The 26,405-nt window shown below is 37.2% G+C and overlaps 1 protein-coding gene across 1 annotated transcript; it reads right to left on the reverse strand.

Annotated features, from left to right (window-relative positions):
- Positions 1 to 568: 568 nt before the first annotated feature.
- cdh15 (cadherin 15, type 1, M-cadherin (myotubule)) lies at positions 569 to 26,405 on the reverse strand. The gene is made up of 16 exons (XM_086071612.1): positions 26,192 to 26,405; positions 25,961 to 26,118; positions 20,263 to 20,614; positions 13,345 to 13,494; positions 11,851 to 12,006; positions 10,591 to 10,735; positions 10,328 to 10,509; positions 8,999 to 9,127; positions 8,691 to 8,873; positions 6,914 to 7,158; positions 6,702 to 6,838; positions 4,951 to 5,181; positions 3,840 to 4,079; positions 3,505 to 3,653; positions 2,243 to 2,422; positions 569 to 1,268 (listed from the first exon to the last, which is right to left on the reverse strand). The coding sequence occupies exons 3-16, from the start codon at positions 20,311 to 20,313 to the stop codon at positions 1,068 to 1,070; spliced, it is 2,379 nt and encodes a 792-aa protein (XP_085927738.1). The 5' UTR covers positions 20,314 to 20,614; positions 25,961 to 26,118; positions 26,192 to 26,405; the 3' UTR covers positions 569 to 1,067.

Consider the following 26,405-nt stretch of genomic DNA (forward strand, 5'->3'; position numbering starts at 1 on the left):
AGAAAGAGGACTTAGTAAAGGGAAGGCCACGAGGAATATTTTGTCCCACAAGTGGTGGTAAAATCGCCCATCTTCTGTCCACCTGTTTATTTACATGGTGAAAGATAAAATTATTAAAATTGCTTCCTTGGCTCATGCTTCAACTGCACTCAAAGTTATGTTTTGAGTTCTGCTGGCAACAAGCAATATTTTAATGTAAACGGACGGTGTATTTAGTGCTATCTAGTGCGCGAACAGCCGTAGTTAGCAAGAACTCGCTGGAGCGGCTAACAAGAGCAGCTAGCAAAAACTAGCTGGAACTGCTAGCGGGAGAAGCTAGCGAGAGCAAAGTCGAGGGAAACAAGCGGCGAGAGCCCGAATCACTGAATTTAGCCACTAGATGGCGCTCGAAAATGTGTTCATACTCCTGGAACTTTTTCCACATTTTGCCAACTTTACAAATACAGTAGATGGACTAACTACATTCTAAATTGTGATTCAGGTTACCTGACTATTAAATAACATGAGAAAAAGAACAGAGGATTCTATTATATGAATAAAATAATTAGGGTAAACCTGCTTCTTTTTATTCTACAATGTTTTAATTCTGTATACAAAAAATATTGTTGGCCTATCAGAACTAACTCACCAGGAAAATCTCTGTTTTGTTGGGTAATTGTTTGTGTTCAAGGTGTAACATATGCTGGAATGGAGGGGTTATGATCAAAACAAAGAACATAAACAATTCAAATCCATCTTATAAAATAATATAAAAACGAAGTACATCCCATCTGGGGATGAATCAAATCCATCATGGACTAACATTTCAACATGTTTTTTCCTGAGCGCACTTGCACGGTTTTAACAAGTCCATCGTGTTTAACTGTGTCGTTGTATCCAAACATTCACAAATAACTCTTATCTCACACACTCCGTTTAAGACCAGTGGTCCAGTATGGCTCCATTTTGGCACACAGTGATGGATAATATCTCATCTTTGTCCAGTCCAAACATTTAAAAGCATGACGTGTTTTACTCGCTGATGTTGAATCATACGACACGTCCCGTAAAAGGTCACCTTCCCCCGCCTAACGTGGGCCATACATGTTGGCCAGTTTCTGAAAGCGCGGTCCCCAGTCGTTGAGGTAGTCGTAGTCCTGGTCCTCATCCGAGCTGCTCGACGCGATGGAGCTGAGGCTGCCTGCCAGCGAGCCCTCGCCCTCGTAGTCATAGATCAGGGCCGTGTCATACGGCGGCACGTTCGGATCCTTATCGGCAGCCTCCAGACCCTGAGGGCGGCAATAAAACATGGCGTTTATATGCACAAGTCTCAACACATTCTCAGGCAAGCGGAAATGCTTCATACAAAGTACAAAATGATGTGTTAAGTTGCCAACATGACAAAGTGGGCTTTAGTTCAACATCCACTCGTTTGTTTTCTATGATTGCCCACATTAGGAGGAGTTGGGAGCTAATCGCGGATGACTTTATCACACCCTGGAATGGTTATTTAAATTATTTTATACTGTCTTCCCTTTGTTTGTGAGTGCCATTATTGGGAGCGCTGTTCATGTTGTACCCGATTTGGCCACTTAGGGGCAGTGTGGTTCCACGCGGTCTAATACACTGTTAAGTTGTAGCCACATTAGAGAGTAGAAGGGAAAAGTCACAATCAAGTTATTCCAATAAAAGTTTTTTTTTTTGCAGTGCCGCGAGTAGCGCGCTAATTAGCATTAGCGAGTAAGACTGGAGTAGATCATGACGATGCCTTGAACATCTATAGATTGAAGCAAAAATCAGTGTCAATCAAAATCATTTTGAACCAAAAATCGTCCTTAATTGAAAATCGAATCTGAATCGAATCGCACCCCCAAAAATCAGAATCGAATCATGAGACATTCAAAGATTCCCACCCCTAGTTGACAGCCAATCAAAATAATGATGTAGCTATGAATTTTTCAAGTATGTATTTATAAGCTTTAGCTGTTAGCCTTTAGCTTTTGAAATAACACCGTGACTGTACTGGCATTGTTAGAAAAAAGGGATCGACAAAGACAAACTTGAGGCTTATTAGGCCGATATGTAAACAACACAGAGATGTCAAATATGACTATTTTGTTCAATTTGAAGTTTTCTATTCCTAAACCTATTGGTTATTTTGACTCCTGAAGAACCTATTTCACCCCCCCCCCCCCAAAAGGATTTCCATGCTCATAAAAAAGGACCATTTGTAAATGTTGCCCAGTCCACAGAAGCATCTTACATCACTGATGTAGTCCTCAATATCGGACGGATCTGCTGGCGGTCTCCGAGGGTAGGCGGGAGACGGCAGATTATGTGGCGCATCCTTCCTGACGGGCTGCTTGCCTCGAACCGGGTAGTACGGCATGGGGGTCACGGGGGCATCAAGAGGATTCCACAACAGGTCGATGTTGAAGGCGTTCTGCAAAGGACAGTAAATCTTTTTTTTTTTGTCGTACGACCCTCATTCCTACAGGAATGTGACTTTGAGCTTTTTGATATCAAAGTTATGACATTGGTATTCTCTTTATGCTACGAGCCTACGACTTTGACCGGGCTTTAACTGGGTCATTGACGACCACGTTTGTCCGACGGTGCCCATTTTATGAATTGCCTTGCGGTGCGACTGAAAAGAAATAACCAATTTGGGACTTTTATTTTGAAAGACATTTAAAGACAGGAGGACACATGGGAGCAGCTATCGGGTTTGTCTCATAACTGCAAGAAAGTTACAATTTTAGTCATATTTGGAGATCGTGTGGTTAGGCTAGCTTGTTTTGTTTAGATGGCTAATTGTTAGCCTAATAACTTTGATTTAAGTTGAAAATATTTTGTGGTGCGATCAACCATCATCTGGTGGGACTGACTGTAGAAAGAATTGTAGATAATAGTAATTCATAATAAATAATACATATTTGATGTGGTTTTATAGTAAGTTAACTGTGCTGGGTCTCGTAAAATCTTTATCCGTCAAAGACTGCAGTCATTACTACAGAGAGCCTTCTATAAGCAAAAATCGTATTTCATGTGAAAAGCAAACACAAATTCTGAAAGTTAGGCTATATTACAAATGCATTAAAAAATATATATTATTAATAGTAAATACAAATGATCAAAGTACATTTCATAAACCGTAAAAAATGCATTAATTATCAATAAATTGTCAAAAATATCAATATCTTAAAAACTACAGCCAATTTTTTTGACCTGACCCAGAAACCATTCAAACATCATTGGCACTCGACATTTTTGTTTTGGTTGAAGGAGTAAAATCCGTATGCTAATGAAATGCTTCCAGGGATGTTTGTTAACGGTCACTGTCCTGTGAAAAACACTTACGTCCATTTTTTAAAAACGTTTCGGGATGTCTGCATTCAGTTTCATCCCATAAACGTAAAAATTATTTTTTTTTAAATTACAAAAATGGACATAAGTGTTTTTCACGATATACAGTATGTAAATTATGCTACTAACATTAAATAATGGATCATGAAGCCGACTCACCTCATCTTCCTCACCCCCTCCTTGTTCATTGTAGTTGAGAACATTGTCCCTGATGTCGTCCTCCGAATCCCCCACAAGCAGACTGCTTCCTTTCTTGATATGATGTCGTCTGCCACAAGCGCTTACCGCCACAGCTAAGAGGAGTAACACTGTAAAAAAAAAAAATCATTATCATCATACGACGAGCTGTATAAACTTTTTTTTTTTTCCCAAACAAAAATAAATAACTTTTTCTTCCACTTTTAACACATGGACACTATAATGTAATTTGAAATCATCCTTTTCAAGTATTGCCAGAAGGTCGCATTGAATGACAGGTTGAAAGTGTCACTTACATAGAAGGAGACCAAAAGTGGCCATGATGATGACAAGCGCGATGAAGCTGATCCCCATACTGGAGCCGAGCACCGCCCCCGCCTCAGACTTGCAGTCTCCAAACGAGTCGCAGAGACACACCGTGACGTTGATCTGAGCGTACGCGCTGAGGGTTGGCTTTCCAGAGTCGGACACCAACATTGTGACCGCGTATTCGCCGTCCCACAGGTCTACAAGAGGCTGCAGCATTGCGTGGGTGTCTGAAGTCAAAAAGGGGCACGCATGATAGGAAGGCAAAAAAAAAAGAAGAAGAGGTCAGATCATTTAGGAAGGAAAATGTGGACTGAATTAGTCATCGTGCACATTCAATAGCCATTGTTTGCCCTCATTCTTTCAATACAATTAGAACAGTTTTTGATTTATTTTCTATTTTGATGATTTTACTCAAGAAATATCTGTTACAAGCTTTGGAGAAAAAAAGTAGAAAAATGCAATTAATCGCAATTAACTCATTCACTCCCATCCATTTTCACTGAAGCAACCCCATTCGCTCCCCACAGAATATTCTGTTTTATTGCTATATAAACACAGAACCTACCAAAAGAAAGATTAGAATCTCTTCTTTAATCAGGAAAAACATATTTATTTGTATCTGTTTCCGTTTTGCAGCAATTAGAATGAGATTATAGCTAGGTCACATTCCTGTTGAAAACAATGGCAAAAAGAGCTTGTTGCAACATAGCCCTGGCTGATCTCTTATACTCTGCTGCCACCTGCTGGACGTTTTTCGTAATAACTACCATTGCATTACGCGACCTCTTCAGTTCAGAAGCTGCATCAAAGCTTTCTGTATGCTCTAGCATAAAATAAAACAAACAAAAACGTATAAATACGTTTTGGGGAGAGAAGGACAAAGTATTAAAAAACATATTTAGATGTTTTTGGGTTTGAATGAGTTGATTATTAAATGAGAGAAAAAAAAATTACATCAAAAATTGTGCAATTAATTAATAAAAATTTTTAATCGCTTGACAGCATTAAAAAAAAATTTTTTTTTATTTGTAGCTTTGTGATAGCACGTCCACATTCAATAACCATTGTTTGCCCTCATTCTTTCATTCCATTCCATACCATTGACTTGAATGACGGTCCAGTTGATCGACAGGTCATGGGGCATTTCAAAGGCGAACGGTGCGGCATGTGGAGGGAGGTCGTCATCCTCAGCAGTCAGCACCAATCCAGAACCGGCCCCGCGTGCATCCCTGCACACGGTGCCGCTCAGTGGAAGGAGCTTTGGGGCAAAGTCATTGGTCTCCTTCAAAGTGATGACCACGCTGGCAGTGGTTGACACGCCGCCCACATCTGTACAGGTGAAGACAATTTACATTAACTAACACGTGCCCTTGAAAATAGTTAGGGCTGTCAAAATGAAGGCGATAACTTCTGGGAATTAATTTAAATTCTTTAAAAAAACTCAATGAACTCAGATATACTTCCTGTTACGGCCTAAATCCTGCAGCCAAACTTCAAGATCTCAAGTAACTTGTGCACTTTTCACAGCTAAATTCAAATAGCATATTAGACTAATATGCTACAGTTGTACATCTTTGGTGTATCATCTCAGAGCAAAATACACTTGGCAAGTTCCCTCCATGGGGCCTTGCAAAGCAACCCTTCTGAAGGATGCTGTTTGTGGGCACAACCAAACCTGGACGCCAGAAGTTCTGAGAATTGTTTCTATGAGAAAAACAAGATGGCCTGCAAAGCTGAGTCCATTTTGATTTGATTCAACAGTTGTATTTTACAAGAAAGGAATTTATATTTAAGGTTAAAAGAAAACTATTGGAATAGTCGTTGATTCAAAATATACTTTTAATTAGATTATTTTACATTAATTCCTAAATTTTACTCAAGAAATACATGTTCCAAGCTTTGTAGAAAAAGTAGATGCATAAGGAGACAAATGGGATTAATCGCAATTAATCGCAATTTTCTGCCGATTTGATTTGATTTCATTTATTTGTTTTAGGGACAGTACATATTAATAAACATTTCAGTAAATATGCCAGAATTAGCCAAAAGGCTAATTTTCATCTGACAGATTGTATATGTCACCCTAGTAAAATAAAAATAAAATGCACAACAATAACAATACATTCACAAATGCAATTTCCTGTAATTGATCGCGATTAGTTACAATTTTTGTGTAATTTATTGCAATCACGATGAATCATAATTTTCTGCAACTACTAGCGATTAATCACAAGTTTCTGTAATTAATCACAATTAATTGCAATTTCCTGTAATTGATCGCAATTAGTAATTTTTTTTTGTAATTTATCGCAATTAATCACAATTAATCACAATTAATCACAATTTTCTGTAACAATAGCAATTAATCACAAGTTTATGTAATTGATAACAATTAATTGCAATTTCCTGTAATTGATCACGATTAGTCACAATTTTCTGTAATTAATCACGATTAATTGCAATTTTCTGTGATTAATCCTGATTAATCACACTTTTCTGTGATTAATCACGATTAATCGCAATTTTCTGTAACTAATAGCAATTAATCACAAATTTATGTAATCAAACATAACTTAATTAATTGCAATTTCCTGTAATTGATCACGATTAGTCACAATTTTATGTAATTAATCACTATTAATCTAAATTTTCTGTGATTAATCGTGATTACTTACGGAACATTGTGCAATTAATTAGCTAAAAAAAAATGATCGCTTGACAGGGCTAAAATTACATTTTTTAATCTGCTCTCATTAAACCTGCCGGTGTTCCAACCAATGGAAGTGTCTGCTTGAAGTTTTTTTTTTTTTTAAATATATCAAATTTAGGAAAGCAATGACTCTCCTGACCTGTAACCTTGACAACAGCGGCGTAGATGTTGTTTTTAACATGCTGCGATCGCATGTTGAAAGTTCTCCTTGCAGTAATGTCGCCTGTATGTCTGTTGATGTCCAGCCACCTCTCAGGATCTCGACTTATCTCATACCTGAAGCACAAAAGAGCAAAGAAATGATCATCAGGGTCACATACGAGCAAAGAAAGAAATGAGATGTCTTCATACCTTAGGTCAGAATGATCAGGGTCAAAGGCAATGTTGCTTTTCAGGAGTGTTCCAGGAGCCACAGATTCCGGTACGACAATCCGGATTGGGTTTTCCCTGAAATGTGGCGCTTCATTCTCATTGACAACCGTCACCACAACTATTGCGCTGCTCGGCGGCAAGTTTGGAGCCTTGTCGCTCAGTGGGTTGACATTCTCCACTGTCAGAAACAGAATGTGCTCATTCTGGGCCTCGTAATCCAGCGGCTGCAAGAAAAGCAATGCATCAAATATCATCATTGGCGTCATTAAATTTGACCTCTGCCACATTTATTTTAGGGAGTTTATTTGTGTGTTGTGCGTGTTAACACGATTACGTAAACATGACTTATTTGGTCATTTTCAGTTTCATTCAGTGTTGAAAAATTGTTGAATGGAAAAATGATGATGCATTTGAAGCTGTGTACTTGTCGGAGTTTAAGAAAATGTTTAAATGTAAAATAATTCGTGCTTATAGTGCCACTGATAAAATGTAAAACATTTAGGAATTATGATGTGAGTGTTGTTTCGCTGTAATTGTATGTGTCTCGTGGGACTGAATAGTTTGTGAACGTCACATGATCAAAACTAGGTGAGCAGGGATTGGTCGTTACTTGGGACGGGTATCGAAAACGGTACTTTTTGTGGTATGGACCGATGTGGGTCAGTACTGCCGAGCACCGATTCACGTAACATCAAACGGTGCCATGTTTCGGTTCTGAAGCACGTCTTTGAGTTGACGATGTTCCATGGCGCACTTGAACGTAACGTGCACCAGCGTACTGATGTCCCCCCGCACGATCAGCGCACGGTTGAAAGGGGGGTGTCGGCGGCGGTCGTCCCCCACCAGATGGAATCATGCTGGAATGTTAACGGCTTCAGTATCGTTAAGGTATAAAAGTTATTTACTGTTGTTCATTGCACAGAACTTAGATTCACTTTTTTTTTATATTAAATTATGTTTATTAATTATACTTCAGTAATTGTAAAATCTTAAACCTTTATTTTTACTATTCCACTCTGGCTCATTTAAATGAAATGTTATTTTTTATTTTTCAAGTTTTACATATTGAAAGGTAATTGTTAAATTGATTAAAAAAAAAAGAAGATTTTACTATTAAATAAACAATGATGAACATTTGCTGCCACCCAAATAAGTTATTAAATAAAATTTAACAAATAAAAAAAAAAGAGAGCGAGAGTACAAAAGTACCGAAAATTGGTACCGTTGAGTAGCAGTATTGATTCCCAGGTAGCGAGTATTGGAACAGTACCGGTTGAAATGTGAAAGGTAGTGACAAAATATGTTTTTAAAGGGATTAATTGTACATGAAAAATAAAGAAATTATCAAATTAATTCTAGACAAAATATGAACTTTTTATTGCTGAAATTGACTAAATAAGTTAAGTATCCCTTTAAACTTCAGATATTGATGAACTATTTCCACTGATTATAGAGATTCTGATTTTTTTTTTTTCCAGGATTCGCACTGTGCTCCCCCATAGTTAGTAGCATAGTTTGGATGGTTTAAACTTGAAACTGTAAAATGAATTTCTGTGCTCTGTACATGTGCATGTGCAATGACAATGAAATCAATTTCCATTTCAAACGTCATTCCAGTCACTATTTAATTATACTGCATGTCGTTCATGTTATTAAATTGAATGTGATATTGTAATCATGTGATACAAACTCAAAGCAAATCGTGGTGGGAATGAGCTGTTATGTAAGTCATTTATCATCAACGGGCCAAGCTTACCTTCACCGCCGTCAGAATCCCCTGGTTGGTGACGCTGTCTGTTGTGACGGCAAAGTTTCTGTAAGGATCATTTGAGATGAAATATTTGGCCTCCCAGTTTCCTGTTCCGCGATCGTCAATGTCCGTCGCGTTGACGCGTCCGATCTCGTGGTTCATCCTGTTCTCCACCGCCGTCATGCTGTACTGGATGACGAAACACAGCTCATGAATACAGATGCAGTCACTGCCCTGCTTGAATCATTGACCGACTGTCCTCATGCCATCTCCAACATCTGTAAGTGACGTCTTTCTTTGCAAGATGGGCTCACCGAGCTGGGGTGGAACTGTGGCGCATGATTGTTGATGTCAGACACGTGGATGATGGCCACGCCTTCACTTGTGAGCCCCATGCCGCCCATATCAGCAACTTGCAACATTAGCCTGAAGGACTTCACCACCTGCCAAACAGGACATTAATGAGAGGACGAGAATAATATGGACAAGTTCTTCATTTTCGGGCCAGTGCTTCTCACGTATTTATTTGTTACGTCAATGGAAGAAGAAAACTAGAAATAGTACAGTTAATAATCCTTCCGGACACTCTGACAATGAGAGCGCCACTGCCACCTACTGTAGTGGATGTGCAATTACACTTCATTAAGTAAGCTTTATTATTATTATTATTTATTAGTAAGGCAAAAAACAAAACAAAACACGTTGCCTTAATTGACAAAAAATTTTGTCTAAGCTTTAGCATTTCCATCACTTTTCAGTTCTGGTTAATTTTTGTCTCATCAGTCCACAAAATTATTGGAGGGGAGTCTGTTCTTACAGTTATAAGTGGTATGTATGTATTAGGGGTGTAAAATTTTGAGTTAATTTAAAGTTCCTTTAACGACACTCATTTTTTAATGCGCAATTAATGACCGCCCCTTACTTGGAAAGCTTGTACTGGGTAAATTCTAGTCATAACGCAGCAGACACGTCCATGTCAAAAGTTAGCAGTAATACATTTAATAATAATGCATATATATATGTGGAGATTTACTTTCATGTTAAAGATGAGTTAATTTGAGTTATAATGCACTGAGCTGTCACCAACATCTTACAAATGCAATTATGCCATCTAGTGGCGGAAAAATGACCTCAACACAAATCAATATCACACTCATTTTTTTTTATCTTTTTAATAAGTCAATTTTATGAATTATTTTTTTTGTTTATTTTTGGGGGGTTTATTTTTGGAGTGGGATGTGTAGTAGTACAAATACTGTATGTTTTGAGTTTTTTGGTCATGTCTGGTTTGTTTTCTCAGAGTTTGTTGGTTATGGTTGTGACGTTTGTGAAAAAAGAGAAAATTCATTCAAATAAAAACAATTTAAAAAAAGATAAACTATTATGAAATAACTATCAATGACTAAACGATGCAGCCATATTTCTATTAGTTTAACATTTTTTCCCTAATTTTTTTGTTGACAAGAGGATGAAAAACTTTTTTTAACATTTTATTGTGCGATTAGAAGAGATACCAAATTTGCGATTAATTGTGAGTTAACTATTGAAGTCATGCGATTAATTACGATTACAAATGTTATCACCTGACACCCCTAGTATGTATACATTCTTAATCATTAGAATTTCAGAACAGGGTATCTTACCTCTCTGTCAAGGCCCACATCTCTTGTGTAGATGGTTCCCGTCTCATTGTTGATGCCAAACATGATTTTGGTAACGGCATTGGCTGGGATGCTCTCTTGGCCAATAATAGAGTAGCTGAGAAAAGCGTTATCTGTCATTGGGTCGTCTGCGTCTGTGGCTGACACTGACATGACCGATGTACCTGTTCAAAACATTTTTAGATGACAAGTCGATAAGACTCCCGGTTTGAATTGTTATTTATGATGATGATGTGTGGATTTACCTGGGACTGAGAACTCAGAGACAGAACCAGTAAACTGTTTCTGGGTAAAGGCAGGTCTGTTGTCATTCTGGTCCAGCACTACAATTTCTATGGTGGTTGGGTTCTCCAGCCTCTCTCCACTGGGCGAGAGCGCAAAGGCTTTCAACTACGCACACACAAACATCAACAAATCTCACACCTCGTATGAAGGAACTCTTCAACAAGCCTATTATTAACTCATTCACTGCCATTGACGGCTATAGACGTCAAAAATTCATTTGAACTATTTCTACTAGTTTAACATTTTTTTCCACTTTTGTTAACAAGAGTATTAAAACCTAGAGGAAAAAATAGTGTACATTTAGAACAGATATAAAATTTGTGATTAATCGTGAGTTAACTAGTGAAATCATGCGAACAATTACGATTAAAAAATGTAATTGCCTGACGCACCTAATTTTTAATAATCTTTTATTTTATTTATTTATTTATTTATTTTAAAAAAGAAAAGAAAAAAGATAATTACAAATTAGGGGCGTCAGGCGATTAAATGTTTTATTTAATTTTTTTAAAGAAAGCAAAAAAGATTATTAAAAAATTAGGGGCGTCAGGCGATTAACATTTTTAATTGTAATTAATCACATGACTTCACTAGTTAATTTGTATAATTTTTCTTTAAAAAGAAAAGATTTTAAAAAAAAAAGATAAAAAATATTTAAAAATTAGGGGTGTCAGGCGATTTTTTTTTTTTATTCAAATTAATCGCATGACTTCACTAGTTAATTTTTTTTAAAGAAAATGTTTTTTTTTAAATTGGGGCGTCAGATGAATTAATTGCAATTAATTGCATGATTTCACTAGTTAACTCACGATTAATCACAAATTTTATATCTGTTCTAAATGTACAATAAAAAAAATCTAGGTTTTCATTCTCTTGTTAACAAAAGTGGAAAAAAAATGTTAAACTAATAGAAATAGTTAAATGAATTTATGGCAGTGAATGAGTTAATGTGTGTATAATGTGTCAAGTTGGAGGAAATGTGTGTCGGATGTTTGCTCATGACATCATGGGTTACATCATCGCCATTTTGTCCAAAACATTGACAAATGGCTCCCTAAAGTCCTTAAAAAGCCGACCTCTGGCAGTCATGCTTTGAGGGAACATAACATGAAGCCGTGTAAAAGGCTCATCATTTGTGCGAAGGATGCGATGCCCTTGTGATTTCACTGTAAACGTGTGCTGGTGATATACCGAGTATGTACTTTTTAGTATTCCCGTACCGTGAAAGTGTTGTACTTCTCTCTGTCCAGCGGTCGCTTGCTTCTGATGACTCCTGTTTTGTCATCAATCTCAAAGAAATTCTTGGGCGGCTGATCCACGCCTGGACCCTCCAATTTATAGATGACCTCGCCTGTGAAGATTTTGTCCGACTTGATCTGGTTGGAAAAAGTAGATCATGTTAGTTGTTGTTACAACCTAGAGGGAGTGTGTGAGTGCGTATTTAAATACACACTGCATAAAATATTCTACTCGCGAGTGGTAGTATATTTTTTACGATCAGGAACTAGAAATATTCTAGGCGATTTTGGGGGGAAATTATACATAGCAATATTGAGATGTATAAGTCCTTCTTTAAAATTATCTGGCATTTTTGGGGGAAAATTTTATGTATGTGTAGGGATTTTCGTAGTACTTTTAAGAATTTTAGGTATTAGTTTTTATTTCATGTTTAGTTTTTTATAGTTTGTCTTAATGATGTGTCAGAGCACATTAGATATTATTACCTTTAATTTGTTCAAAAATCCTTCATTTTTATTTAGTATGTATTTATTTATGGGTAATTTACATTACTGTCATTTGTTATTTAATTTTTAGGTTTTTTTTTATATCTAGTTTTAATTATGTATCAGAGCAAGTTTGTTAGTTTTTAATACTTTTAATTTTTTCTAAAATGCTTCATTTTTATTTAGTTTTGATTAGTTTTTGTATTGTTTATAAAAAATAAATTAAAAATGTTAATTACAATTTAGATTAAATTAAAAATTTAATACAGGTCTTTCTTTAAAATTATCTGTCATTTTTGGAGGGAAATTTTATGTAGGTGTAGGGATGTTCGTAGTAGTTTTGAGAATTTTAGTTATTAGTTTTTATTTCATGTTTAGTTTTTTATAGTTAGTCTTAATTATGTATCAGAGTACGTTTGTTAGATTTTATTACCTTTAATTTGTTCAAAAATGCTTCATTTTTATTTAGTTTTTATTTAGTATGTATTTATTTATTCATTTATAAAAATAAATACATACAAGAAATAAATACTTAAATTAAATAAAAAATGAAATACAGGTTCATTTTTATAGTTAGTTTTTATTACTTTTAGTTTTTTCAAAAATGATTCATTTTAATTTAGTATTTAGTATATTTATGAAAATAAATTAAAACCAAATAAATTACAATTTAAATTAAATAAAAAATAAATAAATATAGATCTTTCTTTAAAATTATCTGTCATTTTTGGGGGAAATTTTATGTGAGTGTGGGGATGTTCGTAGTACCGTAGTTTTGGGAATATAGTATTTTTCCTTAAAATTGCACGAAATTAATGGCAATTTTCTATTCTTCTCATTCCTAGTTCCTGATCGCAAACGGCGACAAGATACCAGTATCAAAAGTGGTATCAAACATCCTTAATTTGATTTCCACATTGCGTGTAATATTGTGCAATTGTGTTAATGTAGTGACTATTCTTGTGGATATTCTGATTTGACCAAGTGTACCTGAACCAGGTTTTCTGGGACCTGCTTGCTGTTTTCCAGAACTCTGATTGGAGGGATGATCCAGTCTCTCTTCACCCTGACCACTCCTTTGCCTTGGCTCCTCCACGGGTGAATCTCCTGAATATGTCCGGCCTGTTCAGCGCTCCACACCTGCACAAAACAGCATGCATGCAGCATGAACCGTGCCACGATTGGATATTTACCGCCATCTTTAGGCTGTAAGCGTGCTGGGAAACCTGTTGGGGGGCAGAAGCGTTGTCGCGTTAGAGCTTCAGGTTTCACTCACTAATCCACAACGTTGTCGCAATTCCTTTGAACTGGCAACTAAAATTCATTTCCGAATGAGGACACGCAAACAGTCATCACACGAGCCTTTCGCTGTGACGGCCACATTCACACAAAACGCACCCCCTTCCCACCCACACACACACACACACACACCGACAGCTGTCCACTATGGATTTAGATGGTGTGCTTGCTTTCCCAGCCGCATTCCCGCCTCACACGCACAAATTCCCCCTTTATGCTCAACTCTGCACCTGACTGGGAGTTTGGGGTCACCTTACGAATCCGCTGTGCGGTAGGAATTCATCAGACACGCTCAAACGGACAGTTTCTCACGCACACACATAGCCGCTGACTCTAGTGACCAAACACAAAACACCCACCCACACATGATCATCTTATTCACATTTCCGCAAGTTGTTTCCGTCGTCTCTGTGGGGAATCACTCGATCCAACATTACTTGCCATATGTTTAACAGTTCAAACTGCCTCTTTAGTGCCAATTCATTTGCAAACAAAATGTAAGCCTCATTTCCTCTTAAAAAATGTACTACGGACATACCAGTACCTAAAAAGGCATTTAAACAAAACAAACAAACAAACAAATACTTTTGCCACACACATTAGAAACAGGTGGTGGTGTAACTCATAATTGTAAAGCTACTTTAGACAATCAGAAAATTGCAGAAAGAAATTGACAGAAATTAGTTAACCCTGTCCAGATTGTACTAAGGTTACTTTAATTAACAAATAATAAATAATAATAATAATGACATTTTACTGCACTATACTTATTTGTGATGTTATTTTAATATTTAAAATGTTATATATTTTTTCAAAGACTGACTAAAACTAATAAAAACTATACTATATAATACAGTATAACAATATACTTCTCGTGATATTATTTCAAGTTTTTAAAATACAAATTTTTGAAAAAATTAATACTAAAACTAATAAAAAATTAAACAAAAATTGAGCATTTTTGAGAAAACTAAAGCAAATAAAATTACGGTAACTTAAAAAAATAAAAATAAAAACTGATTATAGTGAAAATTTCGAAACTATTAAAACCCTGGCTGGAATGTACTGTACCAAAATTTAGATTTTAGTCACCACAGTTACGGTGGATGAAATGCAAAAACAAAGTTAACAAAAACAAAATTAGTAATGTTAAAAATTTTTAATACACAATACTTAATGTAATGTTATTTTAATCTTTTAAATAAAAAAACTAAAACTAATACTAGTCAAAAATTAAGCGCTTTTTTTTTTTTTAACAAAAATAAAATCTAACAACCCCACTCTGATAAGTAATTAAAACTAACAAAAAAAAATCTAAATGAAATTATAAACTATCTATAATAAAAAAAAAATCTGCTGGTGATCATATTCCCTGATTGCCCGGCATGCTGTTAAATGTGCCATAGAGGAATGAGCGTGATGGCTGGCATCTGCAGGCCAAGTCAGGGGGGGCACACTAATCTTAGACCCCACCCCGTCTATTTGTAGCCATCATCGCTACACACTCCGAGATGCATGTTTACACACACATTCCTTGAGTGCTTCCCATCCACGCAAATTCATCCCGAACACCATCTGCAGCAAGCTGATGCTCGATCCCTCGACTCTCCAATGACAGAGCATGCCTTCTTTATTGTTATTTCAGTAAAACGTGGCTTATGTGTGATTAATAGGCTTTTTGGCTAACCTCTGTGGAAAATGTTCACACGAGGAGACAAATGGAGACGGACGGCAAACAGAATCTGGAAGAGTCATATGCTATTTTATATGTTTAAGTTAGAGGTCTCGACGACTTCTGCACCTTCGCGATATCCAATACATGAGCTTTATTAAAAATCTGTCTTTCAATACCATAGTTATAGTTTGCGGTGGTGTGACAATCAAACAAAAGCATAATTAATACTTCACTCTAAAAATAATTGGGTCGAGATGGACCAACAGTCAAGTAAACAAAACAAATTGGGTCATCAATCCAGAACGTTGGATCAAATTGGCCCAAAAAGTGGATCTGTCTTTTTTTCCTCAAGTGTTTTTAGAGTGTTCAATGACAATGTCAATTAAAGCAGAAAATTATCTTAGTAGGTAAAAAAAAAAAAACTCAAAAAAGACTCAACTTTCCTGCCTCATTCCTAATTGTCTTGTCCCAGCGGCACGACCTTTCAATGACTGTATTTTGGATACTTTCCAGTCGCCACCACTTTTCTAATGTTTTTACCAGACAAGGATGCAGTAAGAGCAAAGTGTCACGTTACCAATTAGACGAAGGGCGGCCTTCTGTGACGGGCTTAGTGATGACAGAAGCTTTTCCCAGGTACTTTTTACAACGCGACCTTTGACCCTGGGCCCTTACAAAAGTACAGACAGCTTGTTTGGGATGATTTTGGCAAACGCTATTAAGCGGTCACAGTCGGGGACTCAGGAACGTTTGATGTCCTCGCTTGGCTCTAAAAGACAACATTTGCAACAGTTTTTATTTATTAACCCAGCGATCTGTCGGGAGGATCCACCATTTAAACTACCTTAAATTGAGCAAAAAACATGCACGCTCACTGATTTACATTGGTGGTTTGCATGCATGTACGTACACAAGGACTAGTTGAGGGTTTACCAACTTGCCTCTCGCCTAACGCCATCTGGGATAAGGTCCAGCTCACCTTCAACCCGAATGAAAACAATGGCTGTGGATCACCTTTGCATTTTTATAATGACGCCCACTGAGTGGACTCTTGATTTATTTTTTATTTTATTTGTTATTTACAAACCCCAAAAACTATTCAAAATATATATTTTCCACAAAAAATTGAGAGAATGGGCAAAAAAATCCTGGGAAAAAACAAAAAAATATTCAAACATGTTGGGGGGAAAATCTGCGGATGCCGAAAAGCAAACACTGTAGTTGTAGTATTACCAATCACCACTAAATGGCTGCCATGTCTTAGTTGTGCTGAGGTCTTACTGCCCCGTAGCCATAATACAATGTGAGTTGGCCTAATATTTATATACCGGTATATATTTTTTTGCATGTTTGGAATGGTATGCAGGAAAAACATGGCACTTAAATAATACAAAAATTTCGAGTGAGACGATTTTGGAGAGAAATGTAGAAAATAATTTCTTGCACTTAAAACGCCTTTGCTCCCCAAAACGTATCAATATGTTCTATTTTAAATATTACCATGCTCCCAAAGACGTATTTATACTTTTTTTGGGGGTAAACTTTTTTTATATGCTCGAGCATACCGAAGGCTTTGGTGCAGCCTCAGAACTGAAGAGAATGCTTGAAGCAATGGTATTTATTACAAAAACGGCCAGCAGGAGGCAGCAGAGTATAAGAGATTAACCAGGGCCATGAAAGAGCTTTCTCTTTCCCCAACAGTTTTAAACAGATTTGTGGATAATGATGAAACTTAGCTATATTCTAATGCTAAAACGGAAACAGAAATATACTTTTTTTTTGTGAAAGAAGAGACTCAAATTATTAGTATTTTTTTGGGAGGTTCCATGTTTTTATAGCAATAGAACACAATATTCTGTGGGCCTTGCAAAATCAGTCAAAATCCAGTAAAACAGCCAAGAGCGAAGCGGGTTGCTTCAGTGAAAATGACTGCGAGTGAATTTAATGTTGGTTTCTTGTTCAGCAGTTTTGTGCCATCCTTGAATGGTAATTTTTTTATGCGAGAGCCTTTTGCATTGAAAAATCAATTACAATATGTGGTCATTTGTGTTGTTTGCTTATCCCTTTGCTGTCGGATTAGAATAGTGGATCTTTTCAAATAGATGAATTGAGAAACATATTAGCACATACTATATATTGTCCATATTTCAAATGGCATTTTTGTCATACGTCTGGTTTAGAAGCGCGTGGTCCTATGTGGCCGCCCAGTAGAACGGATGAAAAATGTTACCCGTACATCTAAATTCTAAATGAGAAGTTTGCAAGTTCAACTGTCAACCATGAAACATCTTTGCAGCTGAGCAATAACGTGACGTATGGAGGTCACGCGGGTGGCCCCGGGTCACTTGCGTGTGCCTCTTTAGATGACACAAAGCAAGCCAAGCAACACTGTCGGTCGTACTCGTACACCTCTGTTCTTTGCTAAGTCATGACTGCCTGGCGTGGACGTGCTATTTTAGGGGGGGGTGCAACAAGTGTGCGTGTGCGCGCCCCTCAGACCAGATGTCACCACTTTTAGAATGCTGAACAAGTTTAAATGCATAAGATGTAAGTAGGGCAAGGGAAGCTGATGAAATTGGGGTACTAACTGTGAATAGTCTTACTCTGTTGAAAGAAGTTGATTGGTGGATGAGTCACTGTCACTCGCATTATATACAGTACGTCCCGGCAAAAGAGGACGTGTGGTCACCGACCTATTTCACTGCCAGCAACCCACAACCTGCCAAGCTCTCTTCGACTCGCGTATCTCAGGGCTGAGCATTTATTTTCAAGTGCCCAAACAATGTAAACGACACAATTCAACACTGTTTATTTCTGTTTTCAGAATGTTGTGGCCCCCCTCGGGCCGTAAAGCCTTTGACTGATTGTTTCCGATGAGTGAGACCTCCGTGCCAGCCGGGCCGCTGCCGTCCGCACTCTTGATTTGTACCCGATTTCATGGTTGAGAAGCGGCCCACTCGTCTTTCCGCAAGGGGATCACGGAACGGGACAAATGGCATCGCGTATGCATCTGGGAACAGCTGTGACTTGCTGCCCCGTTGCTCCCCAAACATCCACCAGCCGCCCTCGACGCCACTCGCATTCTAACAGCCGGCCTTGGGAAAAGGCGGCGAGTGCATCGTAGCGCAACTGAAAGCTATCAGGTAACGCTCGGAAAATATCTTAATTGTATTGAGGCAATTCTATTCATCATTTTGTAGTTTTTAAGTCAATATTCACTTTTGGAGGAGATTCAGAATTTCCAAAAATGACAACAAATGATTTCAACGCGGACACTGGTAACTTGCATGATCTGGTCTTATCTCCTGTTTGTCTGAACTTAAAGTGTCTGTATATTGAGCAGCTTTATATCACCTTAGTTTTAACGAGTTAAGACAAATCTATTTGTGTGACAAGCTCACCTTCTTTATGAGTCATTTGAAACATTTGGGAAAAAAATATTTATAGGTGAACTATTTCCGCCTTCACCCTGTACCAATAGGGGGCAACATAGTTCCGATGCTTCTTACTCGTCGTTGCCAGAAGTGAAGCCACGGGCGGCCATCTTATGTTGACACTCTTATTCTGCCTTTACGGCGACCATTCCACCGTGTATGACATACAGTTGTAGCAATAATTCTGGAAGAAGCACATGTACATTTAATTGCTAAGAAAAATACATATAATTTTCTCTTATAAGATACATCCCGAGTGCTACTCAAAGATTCAGCTTCATCAGAATTTGAAATTGTCAGAACCATCAACAATCAAGTGAAAGTAAAAAAAAATTAAAATAATAATGCTGCGAAATGTAAACACACAATTCACGATATTGAGATAATTTCCTCTGAATGGTCGATGCGAACCGCAAAGTTCACTCTTTGCGAGGTTCTCATGACTATTCCAGGGATCCTAGCACAAAACACGGCAGCAAAATTGGCAACGTAAGATGGCTGCCCCCGAGGGTCCTATTTACACTCATGTACAAGTCCGTGTTGTAAATAAGGAGAAGGAGAAAAATACAGTAACATTTAATTTTCTTTATCTCAAATAGTTAGGTAGCACTCTGTATTTCACTCACATTTGTATGTTTGGAAAGTGACTGAATAAATGAAATATATTAGTTTAACACTATGTTCAATAGAATTTTCGTGGAGCTAGGATTACTAACTAGCTAGCAGCTAGCTAGCTAGGATTTGAGCCCCTCACTTGTCCCTCTTGAGGTTCATAGTCCTATAAAAAGCACAATAGATAGAACCAAGAAGTGTTTTCTAACATTACCGAGACCTGTCAACTACTAAAACATTTCTAATTCATTTCCACTTTTAACCAAATGGAAATGTTGTTTATATTCATATGGCGCAGCATACCATAGCTGAAAGATCTTCTCCAGAGACTCACCGGAGGCAAACTCACTCACCCGACGACCAACTTTGGCTCCATTACTTTTACAAACACAGAGAAAGACTAATGATGGCTGGAGATGCTGTTGGTAATACGTCAGTTTACATTGTCATCTATTCTCATAATGGCGCCCGCTGACAGGTGCTACAAACGATGCCCTGAATCCCGTGCACACATCTGGAGCCATCCTCTTTCCAACCGAAATGTTTACATCAACTTCAACCTCTGATTGCGTAGTGAGTTGTGGGGGTATGTTGATGACATTTTGGTTGAAAAATATCAAGTTAGGTAAGAATATAAACTTTATAAATGGAGAATGAGGGGCATCTTACCAAGGTCAAGGTACAGTGTTGAGGATGAATTCGGAATCTGAGATAATAAATTAGTGTACTAACAACCAAGTATTTTTTTTTTGCAAATGTTAAGAAACGAACACTAAAATTAGCAAATATTCCCAGTGTCCATCGATCTACTGAACTGGTGACATGCACCCACGTGTTAAATAACAATCAGTATTCGAATGGCGACCAAATGAAGACGATTTCATTTACCTGACAAATCACAGCAGCCAGCGCACACGCTATCAACATCCTCCTGGCCATCCTCTGCAGTTGAACTCCGAAGAAGCTGAGCGTTAAACAGACCCTTCCTCCAAGAACAACTTGACGCCGGAAAGCGCAACACACTGCAAACCCTAAAACGCGTCTTTCGTCTCTGCCTCCTTCCTTCTCCCGGCGTCTGCCCCTTAGAGCTCCTCCCTGGCCATAGCCGGGGTATGCCTCATGTCGCGGGGTAGGGGTTAGAATTTCAGCAGCGGCCCTCCCATGTACCCCAGCACATGTGCCGTCACTCACAGCCCTGGCAGCCCACAGACAGATGAAGAGAGAAGCGGGACAGCTGTTGCTGGTGTAGACACAAAACAATCTTTTTACCAGTCAAGCTAAGTTGTTTTTCCAACCACAAAACTAGATAGATGATATGAAATTAAAATGATCTTTAAATGGCCAATTAATAGCACTTTTTTGGTAAACAATATGGAATTCTGCAATATGGAAATTTTTTCTCAAAAATATCTATACAGTGGCCTTTTTAATTTGTCCATTTATGACTGAAATGTCTTCTAAATAATAGATTAACACCTTAGCTATTCACAATGGATACTCCTGCAAACCTCTGGCCAATAGTTTTCAGACTGGATTCGGGTTCGAATTTCCCGCGCCCTGTCTGCGGATATGACGTCATGTGTGCGGAGTGTGTATGTGAAGAAGGGAATGTGCAGTTCCATTTTTCATCAGCAGGTGGCAGTAGTGATTCGAAGTTGAATATTCTACGTTCAGTAGCTTTAAATTCGAAAAATTCATGGATAATAGAAACAATACCGATGGAGATTATCAGTAGTCAAAGAGGCCGATAAGAGATATTTGCAGGCAATATTCACATTCACTAACAATGTTGATGTTTTTTTTTTTTGTTGGACAATATTTTTATTTTAAAATTCTAACAAGGCAGGCAGCTCCCAGGGTCATCAGCAAATTAAATGAAAACTTAAACAAGTTGTTTTCTACAATAAATTAAGTTTTCTAAAATTTCTAAATACAGTTTATGGAATGTTACATTATCACTATTCTTAGTTTCAAATTTCAAAAACAAAACAAAAAACAGAAGGTGCAGAGAGTTACCAGAGTCAGCATTGTCTCATATATAGTTAACTGAAAATTTGGACAAATAGTTCTCTGAAATTAGCACAGTTTTAAATTGATTTATTATTGGCCATAAGATTTTTTTTTTTAAGGCGGATACCGACATACATCAACAATGCTAATTATCAGCACCGATAATTGGCTCGGCAGATAATCGGTCTATCCCTAATAATTTCACTTAAACGGGTACATACTGGTTTAGTAAACATGACGGAAACGAAATATGATTCTGGCAATTACCAATGCTCTTAATTCATTCACTCCCAGACATTTTCACTGAAGCAACCCCCTTTGCTCACGGCTGTTTTACTGGATTTTGACTTATTTAGCCAGGCCCACACAATATTGTGTTCTATTGCTATAAAAACATGGAACCTACCAAAAGAAAGATCTTTCATCAGGAAAAAAAAGTAATTTATGTTTCCGTTTTGCAGCAATTAGCATTAGAATATAGCTAAGTTTCATCATTATTCACAAATCCGTTTAGAACTGTGGGGAAATGAGCTTGTTTGCAACATGGCCCTGGTTGATCTCTTATACTCTGCTGCCACCTGCTGGCCGTTATTGTTTCACCCGTTCTCTGCAGTTCAGAGGTTGCATCAAAGCCTTCTGTATGCTCTAGCATGAAAAAAATGCATAAATACGTTTTTGGAACACTTAAAACATTTAAAATAGAACATATTTATATGTTTTTGTGAGAAAATGAGTTAATTTAAAGCAGCTGTGGCATAAACGCTACATTGTGTGATTTTGCTAAGCACTATTATGTACACAGGGACACCACTGTCTACCCAATTTATGAATAATCGTTGTTCTGTTGGCTAATCAGTTTATAGTAACATCATAAAAACCCTGGTGGAGGTCACGCTAGCACAATATGCACCGTAGCTCTTCATCTAAATCATCTCATCAAGTCACTGCTTATACAGTCTGGGGCTGAACAACTTTCAAACCGCCAGGTGCTCCATAACACTCAGCAGCTGAATGATATTGTTCATGGCTACAAACGCTGCCAACATATTCTTTTGTGCTCGTTTGAAGCTCAAGGTACTTTCTTGTTTAACGTTAGGGAAACAATTCAGTTCGTGCGGGGAAACAAACAAAACAGGAACGAGCTGATTAAAAAAACATTATTTGTGCTGTTGAGATCCAAGCATATCTCTTTGCTTGTGACAATTGTTTTGCCATTGCGGAGGTTAAAAGTTAAAATACCTTTTTGGCGAGTGGCCTTTGTTGTCGAAGGCCACTGACATTTAAAGGGTGAAAAATGATCTTCTAAGGTTAAGCCTAAGTATTCTTAAGACGACATCGAAACACTCTTCAAAAACCTTTGCTCAAAAGGTCAAAGGTTGTTATTGGTATATTTTAGAGAGTAAACGATTTGGGAGCGCTTTGGCCTCTCTTTCAACATAAAAACACGTTTTCGTACAGAACATCAACTCGTGTCCTGATAAATCACCTCTGACCCCTCGCCAAACTAAAACAAAAATCAAACTGAAGCTCAGTAGATTATGAATCCGCACTAATTCACCAAAAAAAAAAAAAATAAAGATTCAACAATGTCTCCTGTTCAAAGTAAGTCAGTGGGTGTGCGTGTGTTTGCGTGCGTTATAAAGGGCTGATTTGAACACCACCTGTCGCTGTCATTTTACAAGCATGCAGTTGGCAAGAGTCGCCTTTGTGTTTCTTTTTTTTTTTCTCCCCCACACGCTCATCATTAACACGTTCATACCACACAGCGCGCGCGCGTGTGTGTGTGCGTGCATGCGGAATCAGAAGAGTTTGTCTACACCTGTGTTGTCAGGGGCTAAACGCTAACATCCGTTTAAGTTGTACCGAACCAAAGTTGATGCTAAAGTTTGAAAGCTAGCAACAACAAAAACAACGACACTTTTCTTCTCCAAGATTCAGAGATGGCGCTCTGCTGCCCACTTTTGGCAGTGACAAGAAGCTCACGTCGAATCAGATTTGCTTTGACACGCTACTGGTCAAACATTAATTACATCAATCAGAGAGCCTTTTGAAAAAATTAAAATTGAATCCAATTAAGGTATTTGGAGCATTTAAATACAAGAGACTGGCCACATTTTATGACCACTTGCAACATCTTGTGAGATCTTATACGAGGAAAAATGCCTAAAAGGTTTAATGATGTATTATATTATATTATTGTGGTGTAGTTTGCTTTATTTTGCTTACATTTGAGGGAACATCAATACAATTGCCAATTGTCACAGATAAAGACAAAATATTTAAGTAATTAAAAAAAAAAAGAAGCACATTTTAAACGTATAAGTCAAATCGGAGCTATTGAGAAACGAAATGTAATGAAAGTGAAGTGAAAATATCCTTACAGGATCTGTATATCACCGAGGACGTGCAGATGTGCTTGTTTCCCGTTTTGTGCGCTCGTTCACATTATACACACAGCTGAGTTACTGTATCTAAATAATGCAACTTTATGGACATTAAGGGACTCAGGGGGAGTATTTGGTGGCTGCACTCAGCAGCACTTCTCAGCCTCTCATACATAGTACTTACTTAAAAAAAATAAAGATTTTAAAATGCCATCCATATGGAGCCAGACCAGTAAGAGAGAGAAAAAAAAAAGTACAAATAATAATAATACCCAAAAGGGGAAAAGGTGGTCTATAAATTGTATGTCTCACAGAGAGGATTAAAACTGACAATTAATACTATAAAGGGCCTTTGGACTTAGATTAAATTTTCCCTTGGAAATTTACTGTGTAGTTGTTTTTGTTACAACTTATGTTCCAATTTATTTTTACAGGTACAAGTTATCAATTCTACAGTTTCAATGTAATATTTTTTATATATATTTTAATTATATTATTATTATAATTATTATTTTACCACAAATACCAAAACATTTTCTACCCCTACACAATTCTTACATTTTGATTGTACGAGTAGAATGAATTGAACACATTAAAAAACTGGTTTGACTTAAACAAATTATCATTAAACTTAAACAAAACCAGTTTTTTTATATATAGTTTTTGGTACTAGACAAACCACACAACAGGTAAAAAATTATAGTAAATTCAATTGAAATACAAAGAGTATATGAAAATAAATTTCTTGGAGTAGTTATTGATGAAAAATTATGTTAGAAGTCACACACAGATAATGTCAAAAGGAAAATGTCAAAAATTATAGGGATACTCTCTTAAACTAAGGATGTCCTGAATAAGAAATCATTATACACATTATATTGTTCATTATTATTACCATATCTGACCTATTGTGTGGAAATTTGGGGAAACGAATATAAAACAAATACCGATCCTGTTTTCAAAGAGCCATAAGAATTATAAATCGATCAAAATATACAGAACCAACTCATTCTCTATTTAGTTAATCAAATACAAGGAAATTCTACGACTTAGTTGAATTTAAAATAGCACAAATAATGTATAAAGTACACAACAATCTACTCTGCCACAATACTCAGAATCTGTCTGAAATTAGAGTCCTTATAAGGTGTACAAGTGTTTACAAAAAAATTCTAAACAAGAACAAATATTAAGCAAAGGTGTGTTTGTGTAAAAGGTGTTAATTTGTGGAATGATTTTGGAACTGACCTGAAAAGATGTCAGTCACTTGCTGAATTAAAAAAAGTGTTTCAAAAGGAAAGTAAAAAAAAACAAAAAACATCAGTAATGAGCTGTTAAAAATTTATATATGCTGTAATTTCTTTGGATGTATCGGTATGAGTGTAATGAAAATTTTATATGTGAGTATGAGGATATGATTTATAAATGTATTATGCCTATAAATTTCATGTACTTTTGTCACTGGCAAACGTGCGTATGTTAAAGTGCACTTGTATATATGATTAGATTTATACATTTCCTTTTGTTGAAATACATGACCTTATTATTTTATTAACATAAAACGAATAAGGGGTCGGACTAGATAAGTTTTTTTACTTCCTCCTACCCCTTTTGAACACCCAAACTCTTTTCTTTCTTCCTCTTTTTGTTTCCTTTTGTGCTTCAATTTATATTTTAGACTTGTAATGTGTTTATATGTTCAATAAAGAACCAAACCAAAAAAAGCACAACCTTTGCACCAAATTTACTTCCATAGGATGACGATCATGAATGACACTGAAACCTGACCCTTGAAACCTAAACGACGTCTAACAGTTTTCCTCCTGCAGAGGGCAGTGTTCCACCATAAAAAGAGGAGACACGCAAGGACAGAAAAAAAAAGAAGAAGCTCAGCTTGCAGACAGCAGACTCAAGAAACCACATTTCGATTTGTATTCGAGAAAAGACAACAAAGGGGTGTAAAAGCTAAGCTACTCAACATAATTCCACGATTTGTTTCACCACAGAAACATTCATCACTAAATCTGCATTTACATACGTTTCATTGTTTACTGACCGAGCATTCAATTTCCCAAATGCAACTGCGTCTGCAGACACATATTCAATGCACAGCATTTGCACAACAGTGCTAGTGGCGTGGAGTGTGTGCGAGGGAGAAGAGGTGTCTGTTGTAAGAGTTTCTGCTGCAGTACCTTCACCCCAGTCTGCCTCCACCAGGGTGGGTTTGCCAATTAGAGCCAACAAATATGACACACTTGACTCTCCCGCTTGAACCATGGCTGGAGATAATAGGGCTCTTCCTGCAGCACGATCGATGACATTGTGTCCCAGGGTGCAAGCCTGCCTGCCTCTGCGCATACACACACAAAAAGAGAGCAGCGCATACTCATCCTTTCTCTCTCTCTCCCTCACTCTTCTCTTACCTGTCAGAGAGTAAAATGCCAGCTTTCTGTTTCTTTCACAGAAATATACAAGCACGAGACACACTCTCAAAAACGCTTTTCTGTCCTTTTTCCATTCTCATTTTTCAAACATGATTTTCAACAATACAAAAAAACCCCAACAGATTTTAATCCAAGTTATTGTAACGTGAAGGTTCGTTATTTTTTCGGGAATTACTCGTCTCACATACGCAGC

Source organism: Leptonotus elevatus, chromosome 3 (assembly GCF_054856555.1).
Source record: "Leptonotus elevatus isolate MCC_2025b chromosome 3, RoL_Lele_1.0, whole genome shotgun sequence".
Classification (NCBI taxonomy): Eukaryota; Metazoa; Chordata; class Actinopteri; order Syngnathiformes; family Syngnathidae; genus Leptonotus; species Leptonotus elevatus.

Bases quoted from the DNA above. Each gene is read 5' to 3' on its own strand.
- cdh15 (XM_086071612.1), bottom strand. From the start codon at position 20,313: ATGGCCAGGAGGATGTTGATAGCGTGTGCGCTGGCTGCTGTGATTTGT. The intron at 6,839-6,913 runs GTATGAAGACAT...TTTGTGCTTCAG, and splicing joins CCTGATCATTCTGACCTAAG to GTATGAGATAAGTCGAGATC. The intron at 5,182-6,701 runs GTCAGGAGAGTC...TCACCTGTACAG, and splicing joins CGCTGTTGTCAAGGTTACAG to ATGTGGGCGGCGTGTCAACC.